General features: G+C 47.2%; 1 protein-coding gene across 33 annotated transcripts in view; it reads right to left on the bottom strand.

Annotated features, from left to right (window-relative positions):
- The window catches only part of ZFAT (zinc finger and AT-hook domain containing), a 264,652-nt gene that overhangs the window by 16,011 nt on the left and 222,576 nt on the right, over positions 1-26,065 (bottom strand). For 27 of the 33 annotated variants that reach the window (XM_055091063.1, XM_028500259.2, XM_028500260.2 and 24 more), the window contains 4 exons: positions 23,355-23,493; positions 15,078-15,196; positions 8,582-8,708; positions 5,657-5,787 (listed from right to left, as the gene is read on the bottom strand). In XM_055091063.1, coding sequence (XP_054947038.1) covers positions 5,657-5,787; positions 8,582-8,708; positions 15,078-15,196; positions 23,355-23,493 — 516 coding nt within the window. The other 6 variants (XR_008619456.1, XR_008619457.1, XM_055091072.1 and 3 more) reach the window with 5 other exon arrangements.

Raw genomic sequence — 26,065 nt, 5'->3', positions numbered from 1 at the left:
ATTGGTTCTGTTTCTCTGGACAACACTAACACAGTGTGTTTTCTCACGGGGTCTCAGCAGGGTAGGAAGCATAACTGAGCCACAGAGAAGCAGGCTTGACACAGCGTGAGCTCCTAAACAGCCTCCTCTGGACTAAACCTACAACAGGTGGGCCCTTCTACACAGGGGACACCCTAGCCTGTTCACACATGGCACATGGACTGAAAGGCTATTGTGTTTTTTAAAAGCAACACGGATGAATGAATGACCCGAACCGCTTCACCTACAGCTCAGGGATCTTCTCCCAGATAGGCCACTCCACACCCCCAGAGGGTGACACCCCCCAGTGTACCCAGCTCCGCCATCTATTGTATAGGGGAGGGGTACCCTCAGCAATAATAAATAGCACTGAAGTTTAACTCAGAAAGACCCTGGATCATCATAACGGTAACCTGTTGAATCATCCTGACCTTCTTAAAAGGAAGAAGCTGTGTGATTATAAGGTCTTATTATTCACAGACAAACACCCTGAGTGCAGCTGCTGGCCTGCTGGGCCCAGACCCTGGACACCATGGCCAGCGTCAGCCATGCTCTCGGAAAGCCACAAGCTGTTCTGCTGAACGCCAGCTGGCAGGACTGCTCAGTGCAGACTCACTGCTTGGAAGAACCTGGAAACTGTGATTTGTTAAAAATGCCAACAAGGCCTTCAAGAGGGCCGCACAGGTCAGGAAGCCCATAGAGGAAGGACGTCGGCCTTGGAGAAGCAACAGGAAGACGTGGGCTGCTTGGACTCACCCTTTCTCCACTGGCCTTTGAGCCAGAGGGAGAGACCAGGCTGAGGCGCTTCCTGGACCAGGACTCCTCCCAACCCTTCGCGCCCCCGAGGTGACGACGGGGCGTGTCATTTAACCCAAGTGGTGCCTCACCTGCCACCTCCCCCGCTTCCAGCAGCATCGACCACCAGCTCCTGCTCCCACCTCTGCTGGAGCCCTGCCCCACCCAACTCCCAGCTACCTTCCAAGACTCTATTCGGGCATGCACCAGCGCATCCACGGAGGCCGCCCTGCCCAGCACCTGCCGCCACCCCAGACCCAGGGTCAAGCTGGGCCACCCCCCAGCACCCCAGAGTGCTCTTGGCCAACCTCCCGGAAGCATTCATTACTCTCAGTTGGAACTTGCTGTTTAAGGTCTACATTCTCCAGACCTCTGGACCAGTTCTGATCACTTTTTCCCATTTCACCTCTAACATACTATCTTACTTACTTACTTATTATATGTCTGGGGGTTAGCTAGCTCCCTAAATTAGCATGTAAGCTCCTCAACCGTACCATTCATCTGCTGCGTTCACTGCAATATCCCAAGCACCGAGAACAGCAACCTGGCGGGTGGAAGCAGCTCGGGGGCTGTGTGCTGGATGAAAAAAATAAAGCATTTCCCTCACTAGACTATTTGCCTTTTGACATCGGGGGCCGTCTTAACCCTGTAACCCAGAGTGGCAGGCAGAATAATGCCCCCACCCCAAAGAGTGCGTGTCCTAACCTCCGGAACCTGAGAACGGTTCCTTACGTGGACATTAGCCCATGTGATTGAGTCGATGACCTGGAGATGGGAGAAGATCCTGCATTATCCAGGGGGGTCCAAGGTAGGCACAAGCGTCCTTATAGGAGGGAGGGGGTTGGTCAGGCTTGGAGAGGGCTACGTGACGGCAGAGGCAGAGGTCAGAGGGACGGATGTGGGACGATCCGGGCCTGCCTTTGCTGGCTTCGGAGATGGAAGAAGGAAACCACAGTGCAGGAACGCTGGGTGGCCCCTGGGCCGGAAAAAGCAAGACAGGGGTTCTTCCCAGAAGGAAGGCAGCTGTCGACGCCTTGATGTTAGCCCAGTGAAGCCCATTTCAGACTTCTGACCTCCAGAACTGGAAGATCACCAATTTGTGTTGTTTTAAGCCACTGAGTTTGTGGTGATTTGTTGCAGCCGCGATGGGAAACGGACGCCCCCAGGCACTGAACACACAGCGGCTGCGCAGTGAATGTCTGCTGAACGGACGTCGGGAATTTCCAGTAAAATGTCACTTTCAGTCTCTAAAATAAATTTCAACCCACAAGGACAGCAAAGAGTGATTTAAGCCATGAGCCAACGGTGATGGTGGTTGTTATTTTCACTGGTCTTTCTTTTCCTTTAAATAACTAATTTTGACTCAGAGGTGCTTGTGATAATATTTCCCCTCTGCTGGTACGTCTTACATTCAACCTACTTAGGCAGCTTTATTAATCAAATATAAGTTTCCTCCTCATAAAACCCTAAAGCAAAAATTTTTTTAAAGAAAAAGAAAAAAAGAAACCAATTTATTTAATGACAAGTGGTCTTAACAAACACACAAGTAGCTGCATTCAAAGTTGTCATGTGACTTCTCAGGCCAGGCTGGTGAGGCACATGCAAGCTTGCTTCTTTCTGAACATTTCCAAAAGAGAGAAGTGATGGGAAGTCATTGAGGACTCATTTCTGTGTCCAACTGAAAATTTAAATGGTTTGAATTATGGGCCCAATCCTTCCCATGTCTCGTGAAAAACTAAGAAGAAAACAACCTAAGAAACACCCTCAGCTCTTAGCTTTCCAATCCCCTCAGCCTACCTACCAGGCCGGTTAGTATTTTCATCCCAGAAAATGAGAACCCCTAAAGCCTGGAGATTAATAAATAACTTTCAGTTACCACTGATAAACTTTGACATGTGAGATTCTTTTCTATTTACATTAATATATCATGAAAAAATTATAAACAGAGCATGTAACTAATTTTTTATATGGGAAAGAAATCTTGAAATTTTTAAACATCCAGAATGAATTCACCTACAACCCAGAATTTATTTCTGGCCCTTTGGAAGAGATATAGATAGACAGATAGATAGATAGATAGATAGATAGATAATAGGAAACTTTTAAAAGATCTCAAAATATGCTATCCAATAGTACTTTAAAATCATTTTTTTCTACAATATATAGTACATACTTTATGACAATGTGTTCTTGCTATTTCTTCCACAGGATATAATTGGAGAATCAAAACATAAAGCCCACAGCATACTCCATCCTACTTAATAAACATTTACTGAGCAACTACGATGTGTGAGACCTTGAGCTGGAGAAAGACGAAGTCCCCAACATCAAGGGCTCCCCACAGGGTGAAGGGAGAACATTACTGCTTCCCAACAGGTGCGCCAGGGTCCACATTTGAGCGGCTTAAGGACACTCAATAAACAGATATAATTTCTCTACTGAAAAATCCTAAACCACAGTTTAATTAAAAGAAAAAAAGTTGAAACGGATTCATTTCTCTAATAAAAACAGCTACATTTAAACTGAAATGAGACAGCTGAATCCAGAGGGCATTCCTTCACCTAGGAGAGCCTGACACAATGCAACCCCTTTGCCATCAGAGTGGGCATCTGACGTCTCCCGCCCATCAGTCCGTTCATCCAATCTCCCATCCATCATTTATCAACAGCCTCGGTGCACCAGGTGCCAACCAGGTAGACAGGGGAATGACTAGGACACACATCCTCGGGAGCATTTCCAAATGCAGTTACTCAAGGCTGTTTAGCAGTGACACTCCTCTTAGCCCCGTGTTTCCAATAAACCACGAGACTGAAGGGTGCCGCTGTTTTCTGCCACTGCAAACACTTTATACCTGTTTACGCTGGCTGCGCCAGAGGCTCACCTGCCTTATCCCTTGTCATGCTGTCACTAACGCCTCAGAGCACATCTAAGCTGCACCCCTCACCCGCAACCTCGTGTATCACCGCGTCGCCGGCGACGCACAATACATCACGTCTCTGAGTAACAGCAAATCAAGCCACTTCCCAGAAGGAAGACGCAAGTCACGATCAGTGGCGCCGCCCTGCGATTCTCTACAGGACTTGGCGCGTATGAAACATCCAAAGTTCTCCTATACCCTTCCTGAAGTGCCGGGTCTAGCTCAGGACTCCACACGCCGTGACGCAAATGAGGAGCTTCAGAAGAGATTTACGAGACAATCTGAAGACTGCAGTCTAATGAATACAAAGAAAAGCTGCAAGAGTGCCTGGCCTAGAGGTATATGAGTCTGTTCTCAAACAATGCAGAACACCAGGCCCCTGCAGCCTGAAACATCAAACTCCTACTGTCCTGTCTGACTTCTGTCCAGGGTCTCGCTGACAGACAGCACACTAATGGAGGAGGGTTTCCAGACCACGCGGTCCAGACGTTCATCTAGAGGCGCCAAGTCTTGTCTGTGGATCCAGAGATCCAGAGGTGAACCAGCATGGACTAATTCCCCCGGGAACTGCTCAGCCTGAATTTCATGCTTTGTGCTGTGGCCCGGGCACATCTCGGGGGACGGTCATGGAGACAACCCTGGGAAGTCCACCGAGTCATCAAAGGCAGGTCACGGGGGACATGTCACTCAGGGATGCAAGAGCCGAATTAAGAGATTATTTGTTTGTTACTTGCCAAGAAAAACTTACCTCTTCCGCTGTTAACTGCTTCACGCTTCCTTCTTGTTTTTTGTTTTCAGATTCGGAACCAAGTGTACAGCAGAACTTGGATCATTCTAGTAACGCCCACCTTTCCCAGGTCTGTGAGCAAATGTCCGACAGCTGCCCCAGCAGCCCTTTATAAAACAGCCCCCAACACCCCGGCTCCTGGGCCCACGCCCCTCCCCCTTTCTCGTTTTACTTTTTTCCACTGCTCCCATCCACCATTTGACATCCTTTCTGTCTTACTTATCTTTTTCCCAGGACGGCAACCACTTTGATGGCAAACATCGGTTCTCTCCTGGAACCCCAGCAATGAGAACACTGCAGGCACTTAACTACACGCCTCCTGAGTGAATCACTGAGAGATGGATAACCGTGTAAAACCCTGTGCTCCGCAATTCAACCTTCTCCGTGAACGTGAACTTTGATTCTAAACCATACACCCTGGGTCTGCCCTGGTTCTGCTGTGCTTACTGTCGTTTTTGCTTTTTTAAGTATTTGTGTAAGCCAGCTCAAACCTTGTGTACAGTGAAGCAGGAGAGAGTAGACAGAGAGGTACAGACAGATACAAAGGATGATCTGATTATCACACACGCCGCATCCTAACAGATGGTAAAGTCTCCACTGAGGTTAGAAGGAGAGGAAATGAACCAAAGAGTATGACAATTAACTAGAGTAACCTTTATTCAAACGCTGGCCATCTTCTTCCTATCAGTTTAGTTCAGTCATCCTGCGCTGATCCCGTCTGGTGATGTTTAATACTTAAGAGGCCAGTCCCTCCTGGCCCCTCTGGCTGTCCCCCCAGTGCCCCTGCTCCACAGACTCCGGCCTTAGGGACCGAGGCTGCTTTTGGCCATAGATGTGTCCAAATGCATCCACATCACGCTCGTTTCACCCTGGGATGCCTTTCATTGAAAGGAAATGAATCAAGTTTCCAGAACTTTTTGAAATATACTACACCTTTCCCCTACAACACAGCCTCACATATGGCGCTACCGCAGATACAATCCCATAATAACAAGAAGAAACCGCATGAGACTAGACCGATTTCATTCCAAATTCCACCGTAGACAGGTTAAAGCCCTGAAAACCTAAGGGGGCAGGGGAGAGAGCGGGTGTGTGTCAGCGCAAGGAGACAGCATTTAACGGGGAGGGCAAGGTCCTACCTGCTTCACGACAGTCACCGTCCCAGGCGCCATGGCGACCACCGAGGCAACGGCAGTGGCGTCGTGGGTCTCAGTGCCCAGCTCGATGATCTGCTGGAGGATGTTTACAGCCGTGGGGTCAAGTCGGTCACCTTGCCAGGAAGAAGCAAACAGGAGACCGGTAAGGCTGTGGGCGATGAAGGTCACTGAATGCAAAGGCAGCCCTCAGCAGCGGCCATTCTTGCGCGGCGCCTTCTCCAGGGAGGGACGGGTTCTCAGTAAGCGCTCATTTTGACCACAGAAATAATGTGCATGGTACTTCACAGCCGGCAATGCACTCTCTATAAGAACATCTCAAAACTCCAAACAACCTGTGAGGAGATGACATTGTGACACTATTATCCCCACTTTTTCCATTAGTCACCTCACTGCAAAAAAACGGAAGAGGATCATCTTAGGCCATGGGGTCAGTTACGTCACAAAGTCAGGGCTCAAGCCCAGATGTTCTGAATCCAAACTTGTTGATACAGGACTGCCTCTCAAAACAGGAACTCCTGAGAAGCACCAGCTCTGACATCAAACCACAGAGCTGGTTTTCCTTGAGCACAGGCATGGTAGGTGGTCAGTGAGCGTGTGCCAGATAAAATACAGGCAGAGCACCCAAGCGTGTCTCCGTTATCAAGCCAGTGGGCTTTAGGATTCTCAATTAATGTAAGCTGAGGATTCTCTTTTAATCACCTCAAAAGACTGTAATCCATTTCATCAGGGCAGCTACTGAGTGTACCCTTTCACGCAAGCTCTCACCATCTGCTTGGCCATCTGCGACTCTCTGGAACACAGCACTCTGACCCTCATCATTACTTCACTAAGAGGGAAATTACTACCTGATCTCCAGGCTAGCATAATATTGTGAAGTCTCCACCAACGTCTACATACTCCTGGACGACTTTCTGCGGGCCACGCTCCAATGAGAATCAGTAAGTGATGAAGGAAGGAAATTCAACGTGTTCTACACAGAGGGTAGGACGTGGCATACGACTGAGCAATGACATTAGCGCCCGTTCGCCATGCACCAGCCTAGCATCCCCTACACACGCCTACACACGCCTACACACACACTCTCCTTCGGCAGAGGGGCGGGTTTCAACTCTGCCTTGCAGCCAACCACTCTAAACATCTAAACACTAAACAAAACACTGACCTTAAAAAATGTACTGAAATAAGATTTTAATTCCTCATCCATTTACTCCCTCAATGACCATTTATCAAGCCCGAACTGTCAGCCAGGAACATGGTTCCCAGTGGGATACAGCAGGGGTCCCCAACCCCCGGGATCTAATGCCTGATGACCTGAGGTGGAGCTGATGTAACAGTAATCGAAATAAAGTGCACAATAAATGTAATGCGCTTGAATATTCCCGAAAGCATCCCCTCCCCCCGTCCTTGGAGAAACTGTCTTCCACAAAAATGGTCCCTGGTGCCAGAAAGGTTGGGGACCGCCGGGATACAGACAAAGATCTAACGGTGCCTCCCTCCACCCCTTCCAGGGCTCACAGGTGACTGAGACGGACCGTAAGCAAATCATACAGGCCCTGGTCGGTTCCATATCAGGGGGGCGACTAGGGAGCTCTGTGGGCAAGTCAGGCGGGCTCCCGGGAGATGACACACCATCTGAATACTGAAGACGAAGACGCATTTGCCAGAAAAAGTGCTGCGCGGGGAGGGGAACAGACCGGCCCCAGAGGGCACGGGAGCGTGTGGGGGAGAAACACAGCTCACGCCGAGAACGGCAGAGTCTGGCCCAGGAGGGCACAGCTCCAAGGTGGCCAGAGATGCAGCGCCGGGAGGCCAGGGCCCAGAGCAGGTGGCCCGAGTGCCGAGCTGCAGAGTCTGCGGTGTTTCCTAAGAGCCAGGAGGAGATGCCGAGGGCCTGAAGGAGTGAGTGAGTGAGCGAGCGCTGGTGGGGGATGAAGACGGACAGGCTGTCCCGGCAGGGCTTGAGCAAATCGCTGAAGTCACTGGACATGAGGAAGGAAACACACACTGAGACATGGCGTCAGCTCTGGGAACCGCACCAAGAGCCGGCACCTTGACGGCCCATCTGCAGAGCCTGCTTCTCTCACAGGCTGCAGAGCTGTCTCCCGAATCCCCCGGTGAGCACAGCACCGGCAATGAATCTCCCCCAAAGCGACCGGCCCAAAGGGGTTTTCTGCGCACCCTTCTTACCACCTGGGGGTTGGGGATGTAAGAGCTGGATGAAATGGCAATCTCCTGTCCCCTATCACCAGCCGACTTCACTGAATGCTCCCTCTAATCCCACTTGCTTGACCTCTGTCCCCCAAATACACAGAGGGCTGTGGTACATTGTATTAACTCGTACTCCTTTCCTGTTTTGAAAAGAGCATCAAGAAAAAGTTGTCTAAGCGCAATGCCCCAACTGCCACTAGGCTGGCACAGTGGTTTGTTTTTTAAAATTGATCGAACGTTTGAAACTGACGACACGTGACATATAAAAATCCTGACTTGGGGCTTTTCAGAAGAACTGGGAAGCGGGCAGTCCCGACAAGAAGCCAGGAGACCTCGATTCCAAGACCAGCTCCAACACCCACCAAGTGGACGATCCTCGGCCAACCGTTTACAAGGAGGCAATCTACCGCAGCCGCGAAGTGAGGGCGGTAGGGCCTGCTTCTCCCTGTTCTGAGAGGTGAGCATTTGTGTGGACATCCGGCAACCCTGTCAGGCGGCACCACCTTGGCTGGGGCCCTGTTCCAGAACACGGCAGGAGAGCTCTACCTCCAAGCCTGACAATGGGACCGCTCCAGTGGTCAGAGTGCACTGGAAGGAGATCAACTGGCGGACATAATTCACCCGTAAAGTCATTCACTCAGCGTGTCTATCAGAGACCAGTTCTAAGGTGTCAGAGGGAGGCGGGGAGCACGCTCTCACCACTCTCTGAGGTGTATCTCAGGTCCTGGAGGGCAGCCACCGCTGCCTGTGTGCCCTGGACATCCTCTTCGGCTTCGGTGATATGCAGGTACTGGGTGGAGGGCTCCTCCGGAGTTTCTGTTGCTGGCTAAATAAAAACACAGTATCATCCATGTGACCTTCTAGAAGATCACCTGTTACCCAGAAGTCCCAGGATAATGGATTAAGACAAAACAAATGCACATAAGCAACGCTTTTGCAGCAGCTCATTAAGCAGGCACCCCTGAGAAATCAGTGCTCCAGTAAAAACCTACTTCCCAAAGACAAAACTTCTCTTTGCAAGTGCCGAGACTTTTTAAAACCAGCGTCGGTGGAAAGCTTCCTGCAACACATTCTTGCCGTAGGGAACGGAGTATGCTGTTCGTAACTAGAGATGACACACGCTCAGAGGTTCTCGTGTGTGCTCTTCTGCTGTCTCCTCTGCTCTTCCCATGGCCACCAACACTGCCCTAATCCCCCCTGCGCCCGGGCCTCCTGCGGTGAGGCCGAGAGGAAGGCACAGCAGTGGCGACGGTGGAAGAGGGGAGAGGACGGGTAATCACACGACACCCGGCAAGCTTCGAGCTCGGGTCCCGGCACAGAGCAAGATCTCAGCAAATCTTAGCTACTCATGCTGCTCTGATTTTTATAGGAAGGTTATGAGAAATACAACTGACCAGAGAAAATATATCTGTGCAAAATCAGGACTCATGAGAGTAGGAGAAGCTAAAGAGACATTCACAGGTATCTTACACCTAAGGAGAGAAGAGGTGGCATGGAATTTTCACAAGAACTAGATATTGATAATCACCTCCTTCTGGAACTGCAAGGCAGGAAACATGAATGTCACCAATAAAGAAGAACAAAAAGGAGATTTTACGTACAATTTGTAGGAGCCAAAGTGATCACGCTCTATAAGCACTTATCAGTTACTCACGCAGGTTCAGAATAGAATCTGATTATTCTTTTACAGCCAAGTGGTCAAGTTCATTTAGGCATTTCCAGCCTGACATTTAGTAGACAGCCAATAAATGTCTGATGAATGCATCAATGAACAAAGAAAAGCATACTTCCTTTTAAGTACCATTAAGCAACGTAGTGGCCAACACTGAGTGGCTCCGAGGAATGGCTTAGCCTGTGATGAACAGGCTGGGCGTGGACTGGCTTCCCCTCTTTGGGGTACTCTTTGTAATAACCATCTGTGGGAAGAACAGTGCTTTACAGGGCATTCCTGGGAGGCTGGCGGCAGCCCAGCTGCTGTAACAGACAGCCTGTCGTCACACGGGGACCACCCCCTGCCCAGCTTCTTAGCTGCTCTACTGTCTCACTTCTGGAGTCTAGTGCATGGCTTGGTGTCAACTATTTTTATTGAGTCACAGTTCTGCTGAAGGTGTCAGGATCTGTAAGAAGCGAGACCTCCAGAGGAGAGGGCCATGACTGCGTGAACAAAAGCACCAGCTGGCCAGGAGAGATGGTGTTCTGCAACAGGAGCTGGCATTCCAATGTCGATGTGTAACAGAGAGCAAATCCTTGCAAGTAAGAACTTGAAACACCAGAGGCCTGACTGTTTCCCACAGGTGAGGATGTGACGTTGATGCTGGTGACACCACCACCTCCAAGAACCATGGCAGCTGCCATTTACTGTAGGCCTACTGGGGACCAGACAGTAACCCCGGCGTTTTATGGACAGTGCTTTAACATGCTCCTTAAATTTTCTTATAGAAAATGTCAAACATACACAAGACGGAGAGGTGAACCTCCATGTACACATCACCCCATCTCAACAATCATCAGCTCACGGCCAGTCCTGTTTTGCCTGTCTCGCCATGCACTCCACACAATTGTCCTTTGATTTTGAAGCAAATGTGGATGTCATATCAATTTATCTAGAAATATTTTAGAATGTATCTGTAAAAGGTAAAACTCTTTCAAACCATAACTACAACACCACCGTCACACTCAAAACTAGTTCCTTAATATCTTCACATATCTAAATGGTGTTCTAATTTCCCCAATTACCTCATTTTTTCACAACTTGTTCTACAAATCATATTTAAGTAAGTTATTGAAATCATATACTAGAACGGACTGATAAAAGTCTCGTAAGACTTGTATTTATAGGCTCTCCCTCCACTCTTTCTCCCCTGCTTATCTAGTTTTGTTGGGAAAAGTGGTCGTTTGCCTTCAGAGTTTCCAACAGTCTGGCTTTCGCTGACTGCACCAACATGGAATCATTGAATATGTTCCCTTGTCCGCTGTATTTCCTGTAAATTGGAAGTCAGACGCAGAAGCTTAATTAGGTATCAATCCCCTTTCTGGCAGGAAGGCTCCACGGGTAACACTGCGTACTTCCATCAGGAGACACGCTATGTCTGAGTGTCTCTGTTTTTGCCGTGTTGGCAGGAGACTGATGGTCATCGCTTAGACCCATGACCTCAGTGGAGGGTAGCAAAACGGCAATACTGAAGATCTTCATTTGTTAGCTGGAATACTTCTAGAAAAAGAAACGTCTCTCCACAAACATTCGGTTACTCTGAGATATAGTTTATTCAGATGAGGTAGAAAAACTGTTTGATTCTGAGCCTTTATTTACCAAAACAGAGTTTTACTTATCAAAATAGAGTTGATTCCCTAATATCCTACAAAGGTGACTAAGGATTTTTCTCCCAGTATCATTATAAACTCATGGATTTAAACACACTTGATGTGCTTCACTCCAGTCTGTAAACACTAACAAGAGCCTTGGAGTGACAATATCAACCCTACCACTGACAGGGGAATAACTGAAAACAGTACATTTTTTTGCAGTTCTTTTTGCCCTTAGGTTATATCCCACTAGGGAGGAACAATCAAATTTCTATCTTAAAATCTCTTGAAATAGTCCTTCTCTATGAAGTTCTGCCATCGCTTTGATATATAGTTCAGATACTTTATTTCATTCTATTCTCAACTTTTAGGGTTAGGGTTTGCTTTTTAAAGTGTAATTTTGTTTTTATTATTACATAAGAAATGTATTTCTTTTATTTATATCAGAGTTTCAGAGTCAAATCTGCACAGTGGGTCTGCTAAGACAAGTTTAGCTTCTCTCCTACCCTCTCCATCTTGTTATCTCCCTGCCTTTTCTACCTATGCTTTCCTCCCTTTTTATAACTCTTTTATTTTGAAATAATTTTAGATTTACAAAAGAGTTCCAAAACAAATACAGAGACTTCCCACATACCCTCCAGCCCACTTGCCCTAATGCTGGCATCTGCTGCAACCATGGTACAATGATCGAACCAAGATATCAACCAGATTCCGCAGGCTTTTCCACTGGCGTCCTTTTTCCGTTCCAGGATCCAATCTAGGACCTCCCAGTGCATTGAGCGGCCACAACTCCAAAGTCTCCTCCAACCTCTGACAGCTCTTCAGACACTCCTGAAGAGAACTGGTCAGGCACCTGACCATCCACATCGTCACATCGTTTGGATACGTCGGATGTTCTCCCATGATTAGGGGGAGGCTGAGGGTTTTCTGAAGAGCACCACGAGGTGACTGACCTTCTGATCACATCATATCAGGGGGTACATAAAGTCACTACGTCTTACTTCTGAGGACGCTGACCTCGATCACGTGGTGAAGGTGGTGTCTGCCAGGCGTCTCCACTGTAAAGTTACTACTTTTCCCTCTATAATGAGTAATTATTTAGGGGGAGATATTCTGAGGCTACATAAATACTGTATTTCTCCTTAAACTTCTGTCTACTAATTCTAGCATTCATCAATGGATTTGGCCTGCTGCAATTATTACTGTGGTGTTCTAATGGTGATTTTCTATTTTCCTCATTCTTTCTACATTTATTAATCAGAATTCTTCTGTGGGGAAGAACTGTTCCTTCTCCACCATTTATTCAATCATTTATATATGTCAGTATGGATGCAGAGATATTTATTCTATTCTTTCAGTTTTAGTCCAATACCATCATGATTTACTTTGTTACTCAAATTGTTCCAGCTCTGGGCCATTAGGAACTCTTTGGGTTGTCTCGTGTGTCCTTTTGGCATGCCTCCATCTTATTTTTGTGGAGCACGCTGTTACTTTCTAGTACTGCAAAATGCTCCAGGATCAACTTACGTAATTTCTGCCTCAGCCCTGGAATCAACCACTTTTCAAAGGGACCCTGGTTCCTTTTGTTGGAGAATCCTGAGAAACCAAGATCTGGATACTAGGTGTGCTCACTGCCAGCAGGGTGTCACTGCTTCTAGGCCCTCTAAGCACAAAAAGCTAAGAAATACATGTATGTATACTAACCATGTATACACATATATCTGGAGTTATTTCTACATCAATCTATTGTACACACACACACACACACACACACACACAAAATCTATCTACATATTATATATAACAGTGCTGCAATAAATAGCCTTGTGCAGACACCTTTCCTCATTTTTGTCAGTATAACTTTGGGATACTTTTCTAACGGTGGGATCATCTAGTTAATGGAAAAAGAAACACATATGTAATTTTAGTAGATAAATTCCCCTTCATAAAGGTCACACAGTTTTGTATTCCCACCAGCAATGCATGAGAGTGCATATTTCCCTTCAGCCTCTCCAACAGGGATGATGTCAAAACTTTTGGATTCTTGCCAGTCTACTAGGTAAGAAATTCTATCTCTGTCAAGTTTTACTTACATTTATTACGTGGGAGGTTGATCGTGCTTTCAGATATTCAAGGTCATTTGCATTTCTTTTTCTATGAACCTTTCTCATCTCTCGCCCATCGGGGCTGTTGATCTTTTTCACCAGTATTTCTAGAAGCCTTTTATAATGTAAAGATATTCACCCTTTTTTCTAGGATATGACTGAAAATATTTTTTTGTCATTTGCCCCTCTACTTCTTGAGTTCTTTTACATAGTAGTTTTTAAATTTTTTTACGTGGTCAATTTTTTTTCAGTCTTTTCCCTAATTGAATCTGGATTTTGAGTTACAGTTAGGAAAGTTCTCCACACTGCCAATTTATAAATGAATTCACTTATGTTTTCTTCTCGTATTTGTAAAATATTTCTTTTTTTAAATCTCTGTTCCTTTGCTCTAGGTTCTCTCGATAGATAAGTCATTGATTATTGTATATTGATGTTTTAATCTGCTGCTTATTGTGTGTAGTAGATTTTCACTTATTCGTTCAGATTTTCAAAAACATAATCCTATGTCTACAGAGGTACTTTATTTCTTCTCTTCCGATTCTTATGTCTCTATTTACTCTGCCTTTGTCCAACACACCAGCTGAGGCCTCCCATGTGATGCTAAAAACCAGAGCCCCCGGGGCACCGTCATCCTGTTCCCAACTCTAACGAGAAACCCCCTAGTCTAGGATGCCAGCTTTTGGGCTGAAACACATACATTTTGCTTTTCATCTTAAAGATGTATTCATCAAATTCTACTTTATTGACTGCTTTTAATCAATGGATGCTGTATTTTGTCAAATTTTCATAGATGCCTTTTCTGCATCTATGAAGATGATCGTTTCATTTTTCTCCCTAGTTCTCTCATTATGATGGGTTACATGGACACATTAACACATTCCCTCCTACTGGACAACCCTTCCCCTGAATTCTGGAATACTCCTCACATTGTCATGATGTATTGTTGTTTTTCATGGGGTGTTGGATTTGTTTCAAAGCCCTTACTCTTAACTGGAGTAAGCCCACTGGATACTCTAATGCCCTAGAAAGTTCTCAGATAGTGGTTCTCAATTGGGGGTGATTTTGACTCCTGGGGAACACTGGCAATGTCTGTGATAGTCTGGTTTTCACAGCTGGGTATGTGAATGGATCCCAGTGGGCAGAGGTCAGCGATACTACTAAACATTCTAAAATGCACAGCACAGCCCTCTACCACAAAGAATTATCCAGATCATAGCTTTAGCAGGACTCAGTTTGAGAAACTCTGCCTAAGGTAAACTGCAGTTTGGTGCGATCCCTGGTACTTGAAAAGAGAAACAACTATTGGCTTTTAAAAAACAGCTACTGGCTTTTATATAATTCAGTCAGGAAACTGGTTCCAACCCCTGAGGGGAAAACAGAGGTGACATGTAGGAGCACATGCCTCCGGTGGAAGGAGAGGAGGGCCTAGAATCAGCAAATGGGGCCCTTCCCTGTCCTCTGGGTGAGGACTGACAATATATGCCCTGTTGTGCATTCTTCTTTCAGATGCAACTTCTGAAACTCTGAATTCGCGATAACAGAAGTGAAAATATCGATGAGTCCAACACAGGCATTCACAAACCAGCCTAAACGCAACCCAGAGTAAGAAGTCACATGCATGGCCTGGCTCTCACCCAGTGGTACCCCTCAGATATGAGACAGGGTTTGAAAAGATTTCCAAGTTTCCCCACCAGAAAACCCACTGCTCTGAGGAACAGCACTGGGCTTGCCTGGTTTGTCATCTGCGTTTAGGAAAGTCACAATCGATACCATGCTTTAAAAAGTACCTCCCACTTGGGATCTCCTTCGTTCTCCACCAACTTCAGGCCATGCTTGTTCTTCAAGTGCCTGTTGAACTCCCATTTGGTGCCATAAACGAAGCTGCACACAGGACACTTCAAACAACCTGAAAGCACAGACACAGGTAAAAAGAAGCATTCACAACAAATGAATTCTGCCTTCCATTCAAATGCTTCAAATCTAAGGAATGTATTTTTCTGTCTCCAGTACTTACTTTCAATCCAAGCTTACCTTAATATTAAACAGAATAGCAACAGTATATGTGTTTTTCAGGGCAAAGGTTTAAAACTTAATGCATTTCTTTTCGTTTATTAAATGAGAATTTGCAGCGAACCTAATACACACGTAATAGTTTAGGTGCCAGAGAGAATTAAGATGAGTAACGTAATTCCCTTGGCCAAGTGGCTGAGCAGCTTAAATGATTTTTTCATGTTTTTATTTGAAAATAACAAATAATTTGGAAAGCAAAAAATAACTGAAGGACAATGGGTGCTCTTCTCAATCTCCTTCATCCTAAAACACTAAGAAGGGCCAGTATCTCAGTCTCCTTCACATCAGAAGCTGAGCCAGTGATATCAATTCCCATGTAAATATCCTGCTAAAGGACAAACGAAAAAGCTGGTCACATCCTGAAATGTCACTATTTATTTAATTGATTAAATCTTACACATGTTCCAGGAAGTATCTGGATGCTTTCATGAAGAGAATATAAAACTCTAGGATAAAAAAAAGAAAAACCAAAAAAACCAACACACAAAGTCACACAAAGACTATCTTTCTAAAATTATATCAGAAGCAGCAACTAAATTAGGAGCTGGACAAAAATCACTTATTTATTTGTCTGTTTATATGAAGTAGAGTTGATTTACAATGTTGTGTAAGTTTCAGGTATACAGCCAAGTGACTTAACAGGTTGCGCTTCCAGAAGCAAACGCTAGCCCCTCAGGGGGCTAACTGTAGTCCCGCATCAGGCCTCCAAATCGACCAGGCATTTAGCAGGCCAGAGTCAGGCTAAGTGCTGGCACCCTCAGGTGTGCGCCCTGAGCTGTCCGGGGCAGTGAGATGGGACCACCAGGCACCTAACTGGTCTCCCTGCAGCCACTGAAAATCACATCTCACATAGGTGTAAGACCCTCTACTGCTTTCCCATCACACCCAGAATAAAACCCCAGCTCCTTGCTGTGGCCTGTGACCCCAGTGGCCTGGTCCCTGCCTCCCTCTCCAGGCTTGTCCCCTCCCCTCCCCCCCCATCCTCCCCTTTCTCTGTCTTTTGCATTCCCCTAGCTCCTTCTCTTCTCAAGACACCTGCTGTTGTCAGTGTCTGCTGACCCGGTCCTCTGTCTCTGCTGGACCTGCTGTGCTTCCCTGTGCTCTCCCAGCGACAGTATTTATTTCTTGCTCACTGGGGCACTAAGGAGGGAGGGAGAGGAATTCTGTCCTCATGACAAGGTGTCTTAACAAATTATATAAGAACTAGCCAAATCTCATGGTACACATCACATAATTTAAGCGTCTCCTAGATGCAGCTGGGATGTGCTAGCTCTCCTGAATCCATTCCGTGTCAGTGACTCTTAGAGAGCACCGTTCTGTAACCGGGGTTTCCTGTCTATCACCTGAGGTGGTGGGTGATTCCCCAGAAAGTCATGAGAAGGAACGGAAGCCACCCCAGGTGGCCGACAGCACAGCCCCTTAAACTTTCGGCCTCCCACGCTGGGAGGGCACAGGAGAGCACAGCGGATCCAACAGAGACAGGGGCCAGAGTCAGCGCAAAGACTGGCAACAGACACCAATTCTGAACTTCCAGAACATTCTACAGAAAAGGCAGCTCAAACAGATGCTTGGGGGGCTTCCCTGGTGGCGCGGTGGTTGGGAATCTGCCTGCCAATGCAGGGGACACGGGTTCGAGCCCTGGTCTGGGAGGATCCCACATGCCGCGGAGCAACTGGGCCCGTGAGCCACAGCTACTGAGCCTGCGTGTCTGGAGCCTGTGCTCTGCAACGGGAGAGGCTGCGACAGATGCTTGTTTTCTGAAACTCAAATACACTGCACTTTTTTTTAAGGCAAAATCAAATGGGCTTGTTCTTTCTTGCCCAGAGGATAATTAAACTTACTTTTTAACCTTCTTTGTTATTGCTTATTAATCATCTAAAATGAAATATTTTCCTACAATCATCTTTTAAAACCCTCCAAGGTATGAGAACCACTACCTTTTCTTTTGGTTAAGCTGACATTGCTTCTATAAAGACTTAATATGAGGCAATGAACACAAGCAAACTACCTAAGGTTAAATTTAGGCTTTAAAATGAAATTGAAGGTTCCTTCTGGGCTATTCTTTAACAGAAACTAATTTAGGGAGAAAAACATCCTTATATTATGTTTAAATTAAAATTAATATGAGAATGCCTCCACATTAATTAAAATGTCCACCTTTGCCATGGTGGCTTTAATTAAAGAACAACAAATGGAAATATGTAATCTAGACCGAAGTGTAACTATGCCAGTTAATTGACATTAAAGCTGAGAAATGTTAATTTCCATTTCAATTCATTAAATGCTCAGGGCACACTCAGTAAAGGTCACGGGGAGGCCTGGTGAATTCCCTTGCAGCATTGATATTAAGTGTGCACCACAGAACCCTAAACATCCCCCCACCCACCGCCCAAGTCGCAAATTCCTCCTGAGGAAAGACAAACCAGGCCAAAGGATAGAATTTCAGGAGCAATTTAAAAATTCCATCATGGAACCCTTTGTTCTTTTTGGAATGCAGTATATTCTGGAGGAATTCTGAGCATTAAACTATTTGCACTCCTTTGCAGTGGCTGACATTATGGAAAATTCAATTTCATTGTCAATAATATAACTCTCAGAATGGCATGGGACACTGGGTTGGACAGTCAGAAGACCTGAATTTGGCACTTGCTCACGTGACTCAGAACCACTTCCTTAAATTCTCTGGGTCTTGGTTTTCTCTTCTAGGAAGGTAAAAATGCTAAAGCTTATATCCTTACAAAAGGCAGCGAGGTCAACAGAACAATGGGCCCCCCCAAAGATATTCACATCCTAATGCCTGGAACATGTGACCATGCGACCTCCCATGGCAAAAGGGATCTCAAAGGTAGGATTCACGTAAGGATCTTGAGATGGGGGGTTATTCTGGACTATCTGGGCAGGCCTAATGTAATCACAAGGGTCCTTCTAAGAAGGGAGTGGGAGAGCAGGTCCCAGTGACCTTACCTGAGAAAGACTGCTGGCTTTGGAGGAAGGGGCAGGAGAAAGGAATGTGGGCAGTGTCTAGAAGCTGGAAAAGGCAAGAAAACAGATCCTCCCCTAGAGACCCCATTAGGAATACAGACTTGTTAGCAAACTTGACTTCAGCCTGTGAGACCCATCTTGGACTCCTGACCTTCAGAATGGTAAAATAATAAATCCGTGTTGCTTTAAACCACCACCAAGTTTGTGGTCATTTATTACAGCAGCAATAAGAAACTAATACAGGCACTCAAGGGTAACTGGACCAAAAGCAGCTTAATTATCAAAGGAAAGTGGATACAGAGTAATTTCATTTTATTAACAAGTGAAATACGAAATCGGACCTGGGAAATACTGCAGAGGAAAAAGAAAGTGCATTTGACTATAAGCCAGGCTGACGTTCCAAACCCCAGCGAGGAATTGGTAAACGGAGCTTAAGCAAGGTCTCCCCCATCCCTCCTGGTCCCTCACACACTCCTCAAAATCTTGGGATCTGAGATCCAGCCTATCCGTGGTGAGGAGCCAGACTCTGAATCAGGACCCCGGTCTGGCTTGACCACCGGCTCACTCTGTGGCCGGGGCCGGTCCTTTTCCCTCCCTACGTTTCCTCATTTTAAAATGGAAATGATGACGCCAACCCCACAGGGCTTCGTGAGAGAGAAGATAACATATAAAATAACAACCAACAACACGGCGTAGCATCACAGCACTGGAAGCACCTGCCAATAACGTATGGGATCCAGGCCCCAATAAAAACAATTTTAAAATAAAAACGTCCAAAAGTCAAATAAAGGACTTTGGGTTAACTGATAGTTTCTGGATTTTCTTCTATACTATTTTCCCTGAATCTGGTGTGAATGTACGTCTAAGGTACGGATGTACACGTATTTACACTTTTCTAATACAATCGTTCAAAATAACGCAAAGATTTTAGCAGATGCCATAAAACTAAGCCTTCTCCTGGTCCTCTCCCTCACATCTTTTCTTATCTTAATTTACCTACCCGTCCCCAATGGCGCCCCTAAAACGGGGAGCCTCAGTTAAGGCACACCACCCAGGACAAGCAGATAATTTTCCTCCTATGAGCAACATGGGGCCTGTGAAAAGGAACGTGTACTTTCTGTTAGAGGATCAGAACACGGAGGAGCTGCCCAGCCTTCGTCTCCAAGCCAGGCAGGAATGCAAAAATGCTACCACATCCCAGTGCCTTGCAGAGTGTGGGACACATGAGGAGCTCAAGATACACCATGAAGAAGGACTTTGGGAATAAACATGATAGGGAATTTGAACCATCTACCAGGCACTTGTTACATGTCAGGCATGGTCTGCAATCTTCAAGAATAAGATCTCATCTTTGCAACCTGACGCTCAGAGAAGGTGAGTAACTGGTCCAGGGGCCACAGTGATCACAGACCCGCCTCCAGGGTCTGTGTTCCCAACGCTCCGCTCGTGCCAGCCGCCTGGGGCGACTTGAAGGAGGGCCTTGAGGTCACCGGAAAAGGACCAGCCCGCTAAGCCCCATCGTTAGCCCACCGTGGGCTCCAGGAATGAGCTGAGAGTTTGCGACACTTAGCATCAAAGCATCGGATGCCTCTCACAACCGGTGATTTAGTGACCCAGCTCCTGAGCTAGCTTCATCAGGGGCATTTTAAAAGGAGGAAAGGGGCAGGCCCACTGAAGCGATACAACGTGAAAAATGTGTATTTTGTGGGAAAACGCCTCGAATCCATATTAATGAACAAGTGATGGGCTGAGAAGAATAAACGAGATTGTCTGATCTGCTTTCAAAATATCAGAAGTACATAAAACACAAGCAGGGAATAAAACACTTAAGTAGCATTCAGTACAAGTCTAATTGCCAAAAAGCACTGGAGCCCGAGGGAACTGGTGCCTCCTGATGGGGCCCAGCTGGCATGCGGCTGGAAGCGGCACCTGTGTCCCCAGGACCAGAGGTGTGCTGGGGCCGCTGGAACCATCTCTTCCCAGCTCAGCGACCTCACACCGGAAGCTTAAAATTGGCCCTGGGAAATATGCACGGCACAGAAATTGGCTAATGCTACGAATCGGGTTCCCTTCTCCCTGCCCCGGGAGAGCCAGCTGGTAAACACTCACAGAACACGAGGCGTGGATGCCCTAGCAGCCCCCATTCCAGAGCTCGCTGAAAATGACCCAAACTCCGTGGAATACACCATGTGCCTTTCCTCAGAAACCTACACGGAGCAGAAACCTCAGCCTATCCGGCCTTCTTCCCGCCTCTCCTGCAGTGCTGTGCACGGACACCCTCCCCAAACCCCTGAGCGTGTGGGCAGTAGAATCTTTCCCAGCAATTGATGGCTCTGCCTGTGTCACAGCGCGACACTGTTTAAACACAGCTGACGGACAAGGAGTCCCTGCACTGGTTTTAGGAGACTAGCATCATTTTGATAAAACTACATTTTATTTGTGGGTTTTTTATTACGTCATCATTTTAACACATATTCCTCTATCTCAAAACCAGAAATTATAAAGTCCCACAAAGATATCTTTTGAGGAGTGATCTGAAGATGAAAATGAAACCAAGTGGGGGTAGGGAGAATTACATGAAATTAATCAAAAGGAAATGAAAAATTCCAGTGGTACCAAACACCTCATCATTTCCAAACACAGTCATTTTATCCAGTTCCACTTTCTCCCTGTCTCCTTCACTCTCCACATCGAGAGCTGTGTGCTCTTGAGATCTCTGAGCTGCACTCACAGTAAACCAGCTCCCTGCTTTCAGAGACAGTTTGCCCACCAACACACAATGGCACAAGGTCTCCTATGAGCCAAGAGACATTTAGTTGTTTCCTTCCACAGTATGTCTCTTAAAGGGGGGCACAGGAAAAATAAATCTATTGTGAGTAGTGTTGCTATGAACATAGGGGTGCATGTATCTTTTTGGATTAGAGTTTTTTCTGGATATATGCCCAGGATTGGGATTGCTGGAGCATATGGTAATTCTATTTTTAGCTGTCTGAGGAACCTCCATACTGTTTTCCATAGTGGCTGTATGTATGGCTTATTTTAAATACACTTGATTTGTTAGTCAGATACTCTATAACACACACACACACACACACACACACACACACACACACACACACACACAGGCCAAAAATAGCCCTGCAAAGATTAGAAGTAAGACCCAGACCCTGTCAGGGAATGCCAATTCGTTATAGAGAGTCTTGGAAAGTTAAGTGAAAACTTAGGGCCTGAAGCAACTTGACCTCAGCACATTTTCTGCAAGGCAATGATGAAAGTTTGGAAGCACGGAGCTACGACAGTGTCATCAATCAGATCCCCACGCCTGTCCCAACTGCCACAGTAAATGTCTATTTCCTGCCAATCCAACCCAAGAGTGTGAAGGATGTTAAAACGAATCGCTAGCCCGCTACTCCAATTATTTACTGTGACTCTAAGGTGATCCATCCTCTCCTCCGTGATTCCTAGACAGGGGAGTCATCAAAAATGATGCACCAGCTCTAGAAGGACTGGCATACTTTCAGAAAAAAACAAAAAACAAAAAAACATAAAAACAAAAGAAAGGAATGAAAATGCATTGAGTGCCAGACACTCAAGTGTTCTCGTTTCACTCTCCCCGCGATCACAAGGGATGGCTGCTGTGAACTCCACCTGAGGTGCCGGGCCTCAGGTAGAGAGGAGGGTGACTTGCCCAAATGGCACCGCACCTTCCTGCCCTCCAGCTCCGTGAAACTGCCACTCAAGCCAATGCCAGGCCCACGCTCCCGTTACCCCAGATGGATGGCTTAAAATGATCCCGAGTTTTTTCTGCTGCTCATCCGTTTCTGTACATCAGCCCTGTCACCGAAAGTGCTGAAGGATACAGTCAATTCATCTGTTTTACATTAAGAGGCCTTTCACGGCGATTACAGCGAGTGGAGCTTCACGCTGCATCGGAAAACTAGGAGCGGCCCCAGCTGCAGCCGAGTTTACAATCCCACAGCTCTGTTTACGGGGGCAGATTTCTAAAACGGTCTTCAGCTTCAAAGAGTCACAGGATTCAGGAAAGAGCAGCAACTGACGCATGGCACGCTGCAATCATTTTTCAGCTGAATTACCGAAGCGCAGATATAAATACAACAGCGTTTCTCTGTGTGGCAACAGCACGTGAGCTAAACCCTCTCAAGTGGAAATGTGATTATTTATTTAAAAAAGAAGCAAAACCCCGCCAAACTTTTCGATGATATTAGAGGTTTTCATCCATTCTCTTTAGTTTAAATGTTCTAAATAGTTTTTCCTTTTCAAGATGCATAAGTAATCTGAGCACTCAATAAATATTTTTGGATAATCTAAAGAATCCCACCTATAAATGTGATCAGTACAGCATTATTTACAGCTGCAATAAAAGAAAAATCTGGAAGCCCTACAGCGTTCAACAACAGGAGCCTAGTTCAATGATACTTGATGCTGTATCGCAAAAAGCCCTCAGAGGTTAAAGTAGGAAGACAGTGCACCGAAGGAAAACAAAATGTGCATGTTAATCATTGTTAAGTAAGCCATGAACTTTCATTTGTGCAGAATGTGTGCATGGACCAAGGACAGAAGGCAATACAGTCAGCCCTTCCCATCCCCGGGTTCCGCATCCAACGCGGGGCTGCAGATACAAATGCTGACTGTTCTCTGCCATTGTACACAAGGGATCGAGCATCCGCGGACTGCGGTATCCGTGAGGGTCCCGGAGCTGATCCCCCGCAGATACCGAGGGACGACTGTACTGATAAATGAACATTATGGGAACGGTGGTAAAACCTGCGGGTTAATTATCACTTTGTTCATTTAAGAGTTCCATTAATACAAGAGTTCCGCTGTAATACAACCCTGGCATAAGTAACATGATATAAACAGCGAGGAGGAGGAGGAGGAGGAGGACAGCAGTTATGATGAGGACGGTTCAGGAAGAGGACGGCGCTGCAGGAGCTCGCAGCGCCGCCCCGTGGGGCCCGGCCGGGCAGGACAGGAGCGGCCCGCTCGCCTACCTTGCTGGATGAGCGCGTCGGCCGCCAGCTCCCCGGTGCCCACGTTGGTGTACTCCTCGTTGGGGTGTTTCCTGTTGTAGTGCCGCTTCAGGGAGCCTGAGATGTTGCACGAGTAGTGGCAATGGGCGCAGCGGAAAGGCTGCGGGGACAAGGAGGAGGGTTAGGGCCCGGCCGGCCCCCGTGTGATCGAGCCCCCGCGAGAAGGAGGCCCAACTCCCCCCAGTCCTCCTCCACGACTCTCCCACCTGGGGGTGTCCGCTCCCTGGAAGGCCTGGGAGGGGCAAGCCGCCCGCTGGGAAATGCTCCAGGAAAAGACGCCAAGCTGGGGCAGCTGAGGCCTGGGGCAGCCTCTGCAGGGACCGTCCAAGTCACCTGGCAGGGGTCCCCAGGGTAGGAGGGGTCTCTGCTAAATGAGGCTGCTCTGATTTCTTTTCTTTGCTGTCGACCCCAGATTTACAGATCTTGTTTAAGAAGAAAATAACAAAAAGCAACCCAGGAATCTATCACTTTTCTTTTCTTTTTTTTTAAGTGAATGCCATTCAAGCATCTCCCCTTCCCATTAATTCCCTGATGCACCTGCTTCTTTAACTAAATGGACTTCTCCACAGCATTTACCCGCAGGCACCACGTATATACATCACGGTCCCCCCTCAGGGAAATCTGCCTGATAAAATCCATTTCCAACACCCCCACCTGGGCAAGACAAGGCTCTTCTAGGATCAGGGCACCAACGGGTGGTCTGTGCAGTCTTATCTGCCAACTTGCAACTGCTTCGGGGGATGCAGAGGGGTGAGGGGACGAGGTGCCTGCTCAGGTCTCCTGGGAGGCCCACTGAGACCCATCCACTGGCCAGGCGATGGATGTACAACTGGATCCCCGTCCTTTCCAGGCCCTTACTCCTGGTCAGGACAAAATCAAGTGTCCCTCTGAGCCATGTGCTACATAGCTATACAGCACAGGGCTATGGCAATCCCAGTTTTGCATTCAGGGCCTGTCTGGTGACACAAGCAGCTTCTTGGCCCAGCGGGAACGGAAGAGCACAGAGCAGCCCACAGGACAGCAGGGGACTCAGATGCGGCAGGTTCAACTGACCCCCAGCACAGCCTGGCCATGGAACTGCAGACAAGTAGTGAAACTCCTATAAGCTTTGAGCCTCTCATCAGTTCAAAGGGGATGATACCACCACCTGGTAAGGCTGCTGTGAGAATTAAACGATCCAACATAAACTGGTATCTAAGTTGCCAGAGAAAGCATCCGTTTTTACAATTTTCCATTTACCGTTTTCGCAATTTTACACGACCCTTGCTATGTCTGCGGGAGCTGATGCGCCACTGTGTCTGGTGAGACCTCAAATCCACCTCGCCTTCTCAACTGTCCAAGTCACCAATATTCCTCCACTGTCCCCTAGAAGAGCTAAAGCAGAACCGTGCCTCTCTGAAGCGGGATGCACCGACTACGGGAAAAGTCCTCTTTGACACTCCAATCAGCCCCTCTTTCCACGGTTCTTCAAGCCTACAGATGTGCTGAAGTCTCCCCATTGAGAGGAAGAACGAGATGGAGGAAGGGGAGAAAATGAAAAGAAAAGCCATCTACCTGGGCCCTGTTTAAATCACTCTACTCCTTGCTTCTAGGCCACCTCCCACCCCACGCTCTCGAAGCGCAGTCCTGCCTGCCGCCTCCATACCATCCCCTTCCTCTCAGGCCCCCCGATTTCCCAGGCAAGCCGCTCCTGCGGGTACAGCCCGGGATCCTCTGCAGACCTCGCCCCCCTCCTTCCCCACCTCCCTCCACTGGCTGCCACCTCCCACCATGACGCGTAACGTGGTGACAGCACTGTATCACCAGGTTCTCTTTCTCGCTCTGAACTTTCTCGGGTTATTTTACTAGATCTGCTTCCCATTCCTGCGGTGACATGCTGACTTTCTCCAAGTTTCTGCCCTGGGGTCTGTTTTGTTCTTCCGCTGTTGTTCCAATGATCGCTTTTACATGCTGATATATCCATATATATCCAGTTGTGATGGCTCCCAAACCACAGATAGGAATTTGCAACTGTCTTCCAGGTATCTCTACAGGGATGCTCTGGAAGCACCTCAAAATGAACACACACAATGTCAGACTCACGATCTTTCTGCAGAATCAGCGATTCACGCAAAGACAGAAACCTGGGCGTCACCCTAGACTTTTCCTTCTCTCTTACCACCCAACCAACTACCGAGTCTGCCCAGGCTTCCTCAGACACGTGTCCAGAGCCCTCCCCCACCACCCCTCTCATCTGTCACTCCAGCAAAGAGAAAGTGCTGACCTGGCCTGTAAGGGAAATGCTGTGACTCCCAGGAAAGCAGTTCTCAGACAGCAAGACTCGGTGGGCGGCGGGGGTGCGGTGGGGCGGGTTCTCTGGTGAGCCAACCTGCTCCAAACCCTTCCCCAGGGACCCCACCCTCCGTCAAGGCCACACCTTGGTCACCGGATGCTTTGTGTTACACTGCACGTGCCACTTTCTGTCCTTCATGGAGAAGAAACCCATGGTTTGGCCTATGAGGGCTTATTAAACAAAAGGACCTGGAACAAAGGCAAAAATTAGCCAGGCTTCTCACCTATCTACTGAGCAGAGAATAAAGGCCCTAAAATGCCAATATATGATTATCTGCAAAGTTAAAATAAAAGCTAAAACCTTCTGAAGTGCTTTCATCTCCATATAAGCAAGTTCTATG

Source organism: Physeter macrocephalus, chromosome 15 (genome assembly GCF_002837175.3).
Source record: "Physeter macrocephalus isolate SW-GA chromosome 15, ASM283717v5, whole genome shotgun sequence".
Lineage (NCBI taxonomy): Eukaryota > Metazoa > Chordata > Mammalia > Artiodactyla > Physeteridae > Physeter > Physeter macrocephalus.
This window is presented reverse-complemented; position numbering and strand designations above follow the sequence as displayed.